This window comes from Rhamphochromis sp. 'chilingali', assembly GCF_963969265.1.
Source record: "Rhamphochromis sp. 'chilingali' genome assembly, chromosome: 9".
In the NCBI taxonomy this organism is placed as follows: Eukaryota; Metazoa; Chordata; class Actinopteri; order Cichliformes; family Cichlidae; genus Rhamphochromis; species Rhamphochromis sp. 'chilingali'.
The window spans coordinates 3,067,844-3,077,311 of record NC_137936.1 but is presented as its reverse complement, the minus strand read 5'-3'; the positions used below and the strand labels follow the sequence as shown (position 1 = coordinate 3,077,311).

General features: G+C 40.2%; 1 protein-coding gene across 1 annotated transcript; it reads right to left on the bottom strand.

Annotated features, from left to right (window-relative positions):
- Positions 1-5,641: 5,641 nt before the first annotated feature.
- Positions 5,642-7,589, bottom strand: LOC308402819 (P2Y purinoceptor 1-like; the record flags this gene model as incomplete). The annotated part of the gene is made up of 1 exon (XM_080891917.1): positions 5,642-7,589. The coding sequence occupies one exon, from the start codon at positions 7,587-7,589 to the stop codon at positions 6,540-6,542; it is 1,050 nt and encodes a 349-aa protein (XP_080748043.1). The 3' UTR covers positions 5,642-6,539.
- Between the last annotated feature and the right edge of the window lie 1,879 nt (positions 7,590-9,468).

Sequence of the window (9,468 nt, the reverse complement as noted above, 5' to 3'; positions counted from 1 at the left end):
TCAAATATCTCAAGGCACTTGTGTCTTCTGTGTACACTTCAGTCCACCAGGAAAATGTTATACTGGGAAAATATAAATCCTCATTGTGTTATGTTCCTGTTTATAAAACAGTCCTGGTGTGATAGCAGCCAAAGCTCAAGTGGTTAGTCTAACAAGCCTGGTACGTACATACTGGCTGCTATGCGAGTATGGGTCACAGATCTGATAAGTCATTTAGTGAAATTCTTATACGAAAGCCAGACCCATGTTCCTTGCCCTTAACTTCCTATGTTATTGTGCTGCTTAAGATAGGAAGTTAGACCCCATTAACGTCGCAGTTCCAGAGAATACTTAACAATAGATGACATCAGCAGATGTAATGCTTACTGTCAGACCTTGTTAATTCATTTCTTCGCAACTTGTTTTTCTTTTGTTTTGTTTTTCTTTTTGTTCCTTAGACTCTCTTACGATAAGCTATAAATGTGTGTTTTTTATTCTACTGAGCTTTTGCATTGAAAACCATGCAAATGTTATACAGGCAAGGAATGTGCTGTTACTATGAAATTACGTGACCGAGCTGTTATAGGCTACATACAGTGGGGCAAAAAAGTATTTAGTCAGCCACCGATTGTGCAAGTTCCCCCACTTAAAATGATGACAGAGGTCAGTAATTTGCACCAGAGGTACACTTCAACTGTGAGAGACAGAATGTGAAAAAAAAATCCATGAATTCACATGGTAGGATTTGTAAAGAATTTGTAAATTAGGGTGGAAAATAAGTATTTGGTCACCTCAAACAAGGAAAATCTCTGGCTCTCACAGACCTGAAACGTCTTCTGTAAGAAGCTTTTCTGTCCCCCACTCGTTACCTGTATGAATGGCACCTGTTTGAACTCATCATCTGTATAAAAGACACCCGTCCACAGCCTCAAACAGTCAGACTCCAAACTCCGCCATGGCCAAGACCAAAGAGCTTTCGAAGGACACCAGGAAAAGTATTGTAGACCTGCACCAGACTGGGAAGAGTGAATCTACAATAGGCAAGCAGCTTGGTGTGAAAAAATCAACTGTGGGAGCAATCATCAGAAAATGGAAGACATACAAGACCACTGATAATCTCCCTCGATCTGGGGCTCCACGCAAGATCTCATTCCGTGGGGTCAAAATGATCATGAGAACGGTGAGCAAAGATCCCAGAACCACACGGGGGGACCTGGTGAATGACCTGCAGAGAGCTGGGACCAAAGTAACAAAGGTCACCATCAGTAACACACTACAACGGCAGGGAATCAAATCCCGCAGTGCCAGACGTGTTCCGCTGCTGAAGCCAGTGCATGTCCAGGCCCGTCTGAAGTTTGCCAGAGAGCACATGGATGATACAGCAGAGGATTGGGAGAATGTCATGTGGTCAGATGAAACCAAAGTAGAACTTTTTGGTATAAACTCAACTCGTCGTGTTTGGAGGAAGAAGAATACTGAGTTGCATCCCAAGAACACCATACCTACTGTGAAGCATGGGGGTGGAAACATCATGCTATGGGGCTGTTTTTCTGCCAAGGGGACAGGACGACTGATCCGTGTTAAGGACAGAATGAATGGGGCCATGTATCGTGAGATTTTGAGCCAAAACCTCCTTCCATCAGTGAGAACTTTGAAGATGAAACGAGGCTGGGTCTTCCAACATGACAATGATCCAAAACACACCGCCCGGGCAACAAAGGAGTGGCTCCGTAAGAAGCATTTGAAAGTCCTGGAGTGGCCTAGCCAGTCTCCAGACCTCAACCCCATAGAAAATCTGTGGCGGGAGTTGAAAGTCCGTGTTGCTCGGCGACAGCCCCAAAACATCACTGCTCTCGAGAAGATCTGCATGGAGGAATGGGCCAAAATACCAGCTACTGTGTGTGCAAACCTGGTAAAGACCTATAGTAAACGTTTGACCTCTGTTATTGCCAACAAAGGTTATGTTACAAAGTATTGAGTTGTATTTTTGTTATTGACCAAATACTTATTTTCCACCCTGATTTACGAATAAATTCTTTACAAATCCTACCATGTGGATTCATGGATTTTTTTTTTTCACATTCTGTCTCTCACAGTTGAAGTGTACCTCTGGTGCAAATTACTGACCTCTGTCATCATTTTAGGTGGGGGAACTTGCACAATCGGTGGCTGACTAAATACTTTTTTGCCCCACTGTAAGCACACCCTTTCCTGAAAATGTGCACATGACATAACTAGCAGCTGGGCTTACTGCCAAGTTGCTCCACATCTGGAAAGAAATGTATGGTGCTTTTGTGAAAGGCATTAAAGAAACAGGTATTTACTGAAGGACATCAAAAATACATTGAGACCACTGGATAAATGTAATTTATGTTTAATACAAACTTTCCTGCCAAATTATACAAATTTGAACACTCTTAGCTGAACATGTTAAAAATGTCAGGGTGTTGCAGTGGTTAGTGCTGTCACCTCACAGCAAACAGGTTCCTGGCTGGGCCCTTTCTCCAACTTGGACCTTCTCAGTGCGATAAATAAACTATTTTTTAAAATGGCTTAAAAATAGTATGCCTAAAGAGTGTACCTGTAACCCATCTCAATTTCCTTCTAATGCTTTGATGACAACAGCACTCAAGATGACTCAAGATTCATGGACTTCAACCTGACACATGGAGTCCAGCATGATCTGATAATGTTTGAAAGAGCTCTTTTATAATACGTTTCACGTTCTCAGAGATCCTCGGCAGAGCCAGGCTGTCTTTGTCCTAGCTGACTGACAAAACCTAAAACTCCAGTCAGAGATGGTGTGTATCACCACTGTGATTATCAAAACTGAAAATACAGACAATATCCTCACTCACTTTAAATTACTATCCCATTTGGCATTAGGTTAGTAATAATTTATTGATACAGATATTTTTCCTAAAGAAAGAAGCTACACTGGATCTGTAGCCTCAATGTTTATGGCAACCATCTTCAATACCATTCCTACAGCGTTGGCCAAAACAGATGAATAGGCAAAGCTGCACTGCAAACAGGAGATCCAGGGTTACCAATTGTGGTTAGTGTACAAATAGTACAATCCAGCAAAGACTGAAAGCGAGCTTACTGCAAACAGGCAACCTCATGTGCTCCAAGTGCGTACTCTGAAGAGCACAAACCCAGGACAGGTCCAGTATCAGCAAATGTCCAGTTTGTTAATTAAACATTGCTTTTAGACAGTGAAGACTTGGGTCATGAAGGAAACGGTTTCCAGGGCCTAATCCGTGGATCGACTTCCTTCGAGGCGTGGACGTCTATCAGCAGAGAATGTACCTTCACCTATCAGCAGAGAATGTCCCTTAGTCTGTAACACAGTCAAATATATTCTCAAGCAATATTCAAGCATGCCATTCAGCGTGTTAGTACGAGCTCGGGAGCAGCTTGGGAGAACAAGAAAACAGAGACTGCTTTAGATTGTCTTCCCAAAGTGACTCAACTTTATTCACAAGTACAACAGTTTATATAGAGGGTAAAATTCATGAGACAGCAGATTATCAGTTTAAACCAGTACAGACCAAGATAAGGCAGCGTCTTCCTACCCTTGGGTGAAGAAGCATCCTTTGTGTAGTGTATCAGTTCAGCTACAATTGTGATTATCTCAGCGACATATTTTCAAGGCACAAAACAAAGTTCTTTCATTAGTGAAATCTGAAACAAACCATTTGGCCTTCAACAGGCGTCTAAAAGATTAAGAAACTAATGTAGCTGAGGGAGTGATCTCTGTGGTATTTCAACCTTGTACCAGCCTGTGATTCTCACACATCAATTCTTGGGTCAAAGAGAAAAATAACTAAAACAAAGGGGCCTTATTGAATGACAGAGTTTTCCTGCATAATGTCACTATAAAACAATATCCAGTAAATGCTACCATGGTACTAAAATACCTAACAGGTCACATTTTGAAGTTTAATGCTGGCTCCTTTGAGCGACCTGTTTTTTCACCAGTGTTTGTAGAAGCGCTCAGCATTGCCATTTAGTTGATACAACATGCTCTGTTGTATCAACAGCCTCTGACCTCGCCTCCACCCTCTTTATTTCAGTTTGGCTTGGTCCAGGTGCACTTGCTCCTACCTGATGCCGAGCAGTAAGACGTTAGGATGGCTCAGTTAAAATTGAAGTCTGTATTTAAAGAAAGAAAAGAGACAGGGGGAAATGAAACAAATAAAGTCCACAGACACTGTTTGACTTAATTAGCTAATATATTTAATTTCTAACAAAAAATAACGTGTTTGAGTTATTTTAGCCAACACGTAATTGTACTAAATGTACTAAATCACTTATCTGCTACCTGCTGCGAGGCCAAACAGATCAAACCTCTGGCTCAGGCTGTTGTATCCTCACACCCACACTCCTGACACTGAACCAGCCCCACTGATATGTGAAGAATGAGGTAAGTTATTTTAAGTAAAAAAAACAAAACATGTCTAATTGCAGGATGTCATTTGGGACTTTTTTCCCCATGCACTATTAATGTTTTAATTTGATTAATTTAATTAATAATCCATTATCATTATAACATCACATAAAGTGCATTTTTGGACAAGTGTGCATTGCTCTGCATATGTTTTGCACACGCCTGTGACTGCTGCAAAATCACATTTAAACTTATTTTGTTTGGCTATACTTTGTTTAATTATTACCCAAAGGATTATTTAAGTTATGTTTTCCAATACCTAATATTATAAAAAAAATACTTTCACCATTTTATAGATAAGAATTTAAATACTCTTCCATCCAAAAAGTTAACATATATTTGTATTTATATTTTATAGTTATATTTTGTGTAAAGTACCAATCACTGTAAAATAAATAAACAATAAATAAATGAATAAATAAATATTTTTAATGTAATGTTATCAATAAAAATATTAAAATGTAAAAAATGACTTGCACACATCTCATCAGTCATGCATAAAATAAAAATATCTATTTAAACAGAATATTGATCCTTGTCTGCAAAGTGTTACAGATTTAGGGCTGGCATGGTTTGCAATAGTAAAGTGGTCGGGCCAAAAGGGATTTTTTTTCTCTTATCTGGGCCCCAAACCTTAAAACAGTCCTGCTAACTAGATTTAAAGATAAGACATGCACAATTAATTAAACATAGAAAAAGCACAGGAGAGGCTACGTTCAACTAACACACAAAGAATCCATTATTATATTTCTAAAACACCAGACTAGAATAGTCCTAGAATAATCCTAGAAACATAATAATAAATCAAAACTAGAGCTCAAGAATAACAATGAAAAGTAAACTAAAAACTTGTAATACAATAACCTCACAATAATCACAATAACCAGGAAAGGACCCAACAAAAACCAGACCATGTCACACTTTCTTTTATTGTAAAGATGATCAAAATCCTGATTGTAATAAAGCAACCATTTGAAAAACAGAGGACTAGTGTTTAAAGTGCGTCTTTAAAAACGAAATAAAAATAATAATAATGCTATTATGTCTGTAGAATTGGGGGGGGGGGGGGGGGGGGGGTCTACAAGTTAGACCTTTGCAAATGTAATAACCAGACAGTTTCGCGTTTTTCAGTATAAAAATACTTGACTGTAGCCCATGTAGCCTATATTTGCCCGTATTCTTATTCCTGTGTAATGGTGGTTTCCCCATAGCAGAGATGGCAGTATATTCGTTATTAATTCTTCGCTGTGATTTTCAAATTTTGCAAAGCAACACAGTGGACCAGACTGAAACCCAGCAACTTTTATTCCCACGGTGCATGTTTGACACGCATACTTCAATGGAACCGCGTGAGGGTTCCGCATAATGTGCATCGCCTTTGCTACCCATCTGTATGAGATATAATTAGATTATTTCACCTTTGTGACACGCGGATTCATTTGATGATATTACTTTTTTATTTAGGTTAAAGAAAAAAGAAGAAGAAATAAGAGAGCACTTGAAAAGTTTTAGTGGTATTTCTACTTCAGACTGTCCACTCCAGTTTCATACATAGCTGTTGCTGTATTGTGTCCGTTTTCTCTAAACAAACGGCAGTAATTAGGCTGTGCCAGACTCTTAAAACAAGTGCTGTTAAAATCCCTTTTATGGTTTGAGTCTGAGTCGGTTACATGTTGAGGTGAAAAATACAACTCATGGTGAAGTATATCAAAGCTTCATCTAACAGTCCAAAGCAGTGTAGCACATAACACAAATAAGTGTCAACAGCATACTTCCTGCTGCACTGTACAGAAGAAAGATTTGAGGCTTACTAAATACGCAGAAAATAAAAATATATAAGTTGTTACAATGCTTAACACTTGGAACAGTTCAAAAATAGAGGTATATGAGCTGGAGCTTCAGCTTTAAGTCTTTTCGGTAACATCCAGGGAACCATCCGGACACTTGACTTTCTCTGTGCACTGACACCTCAGTGACCTACGCCTCGCCAGTCCTCCCTTAAGCACAATCATCAGTCGCAGTCACGTACTTTGTTCACGGATCTGTGGAAGTGCTGGCGGTGCGTGACATGTATAGACGAGCAACTCGCGTAAACTGATTCTGCGCCCTATCCACTCCTCTTGTCGAAACTGGTGCACATGTCTGCGGGTAAATCCACGTCCGCTTCTATGGGTTTGCGGTAAATAATTGCGCTTTTGAGTCCGGCAAGAGACATCCTGGTCCGATTACTGAAGTCTTGAAACTTAGTCAGGAAATCATCATTTCCTACTATATAAATCAGCGGGTTTATCGCGCTGTTTAGACAAGCCAGGAATCTGCCGACCTGGTGTGCAATGTAGATGTCGTCGAAGAGGTGGTGACAAAGCCCATCTTGTTTCAAAATCCTGGTAGTGAGATTTACATTTCGAAATATATGGTAGGGAATGAAACAGACGGAGAAAAGTATGACCAGAATCACGACCAGTTTCAAACATCGCTGCTTCAGCAGTGGGTTGACATTGGCGTTCTTTCCCAGAACCACCACGATGTGTCCATAACAGCCCAAAATGATGACCAAAGGCAGGACAAACCCGGTGACCGTCCAGCTGATGCTGTATGGCAGGTAGTATCTGGTCAGGTTGGTTGAGGTGGTGTCAAAACACGAGTTTGGTTTTTTTTCATCATTCTTGTCAAAGAATATATCAGGAGTAATTTGAATAATGACCAAAACCCAGACCAGAGCGCTTATGGCCAGAGAGTGGCGACTGGTGATTTTCCCCATCACTTTCATCGGGTGCACAATGCCCAGGTACCTATAGATGCTTATGCAGGTAAGGAAGCCGATGCTGCCATAAAGGTTGAGGTTGAAGCAGAAGCGCGTCACCTTGCAGAAAGGCTGGCCAAACTGCCAGTCACTCTCACGCGCGTAATAGTAGACGAGGAACGGCAGGGTAAACAGATACAGCAGGTCCGCCACCCCGAGATTGAACATGAAGATGTTGATGTTTCCGTTTTTCTTCCAGCTCACACATACGCTTCTCAGTCCACAGATATTGGACACCGTCCCGACAATGAACACGGTGATAAAGACGGGCGGCAAAAAGCTGTGCGTAAAATTTAGATTGATTAGGTTGCCCTCACAAGGTCCTTTTGTGTTGTTTACAGACATCTCTCGCATTGATGTAAAACCTTTGTCATATAAAATCTCCTACAAAAACACAGCAGTCAGTGATCGGCTCGCTCAGAGCAATGACCTCCACTGAAAGCTAATCGTGGAAAAAAAAACAAAACCCACAAGTGAATATGCAATTTAAAAAAAGTATCCGCCCACTTTTTTCCAGCTATGGTAGCACACTCATAATGACGTAAAGAATGGGGGGGGGAAGTAAAAATAAAAACAGACACGCACAAAGTACAAATTAAATCATGTATTGCTTTAAATCATTTGACATCACAGATGCAGTCAGCTCACTGCTGTGTAAAACGACACTAAAGGATACAGCTAGCTATCTCACCGTACCTTATAATATTTAAATGACTTCGATGGTATGTGGCCCAACCAACTGAAACACATAAAAACAAATGAAATGAAACAATATTTAAACAAGCTACAGAAACGTTTTCAAAGATCAAAGAATATGGATTTATTAAAAGATTAATCAAAAAAACTGTTCTGTTGTACAGAATGTCACAACATAGACATTCTGCTTTATGACATTAATTTCCCCAGGCGTCTCTACTCTGTCCCAGTTCCCCTTTTTTGTATGTACAGTCTCTATAATCCTTTGTCACACTGTCTGTGGAACCGTCTGGCCATTCTATTCTGACCTCTGGTGCCAGCAAGCCACAAACTAGATAAGCAATCGTTAATCTACTTGATTTAATCAGGCTAAGATATAATATATGACACACTGGGTTCTTATATGTTCTTATTTCAGTTCTATTTACATGTGCGTATTGAAGTAGACCAATGACACAATGGAAGTCGAAGTACTATACTAGTAATGCTGATTATTTGTCGCCACCTAGTGGCTTACCCCAACACATACATACATGGTTGTTCTCATAAACAGGTAACGCTATAAAACGAGACAACATTCGAATTCACAGCAATTTAGAATACCTAAATAATCTAATAAGTATGTCTTGTGCTGTGGGAAGGCACAGTACATGAGATAACCCACATGGTACATGCATAATATGGAAATGCCACGCAGACCCCAGCTAGTTTGAGCTCAGGCCCTTCATGCAGTTATAGCACTGTGATCTGCACTGTTGCCTAAGTTTTGCCATGAACTGCTGAACCTTCTTGTTATTGTGTGTGTGTGTGTGTGTGTGTGTGTGTGTGTGTGTGTGTGTGTGTGTGTGTGTGTGTGTGTGTGTGTGTGTGTGTGTGTGTGTGTGTGTGTGTGGATAGATAGATGTATGTGTGTGAGTGACCTGTGACAGAAAGAGATTGCCTTCACATCACAGCCAAGACAGACTAAAAGGTCCTGATGTTAGTAAAAATGATCAGTGCTAAAACAGAGCTTCTCCCTGTTTCCTAATAACAAAGCACTGCTATTCTTAATCAAAGAAATCAAAATATAAGTTTGATCAATACATAAATGAGAAATGTAGTGTGAATAGTAAAAAATGACTGTTCTTATGTCTGGTCTTGTTGCAGTCTTGGGCAACTGCTTTGTCTACCAGTAGACAGTAGTAGTATTCATGCCCATTTCTTTCTGTGCCCCACTCTGCCATGTACCTGTTAAAGTGTCTCAACTGCTCTAGAATCAGTTAGTGGTGTGCCTTATAACTACTGCATCAGATGCTTTGCATTGTATTTGGTGATGTAAAGCTTGGATGCAACTGCCCAGCCAGTGAAACTCATTGCATGAAGCGCTCAATGAACTGTTCTTGAGCCAGTCTGTAGGCCACATGAACTTTGGAGGTCTGTAGTGATGTCGCTGACCCCGCTCTGTGATTTTACATCGCCTACTATTTTAATGACTGTTGCTGTCCTTCCCAGTTGTTTCCACTTTATTATAAAACTGCTAATAGTTGACTATTTGACT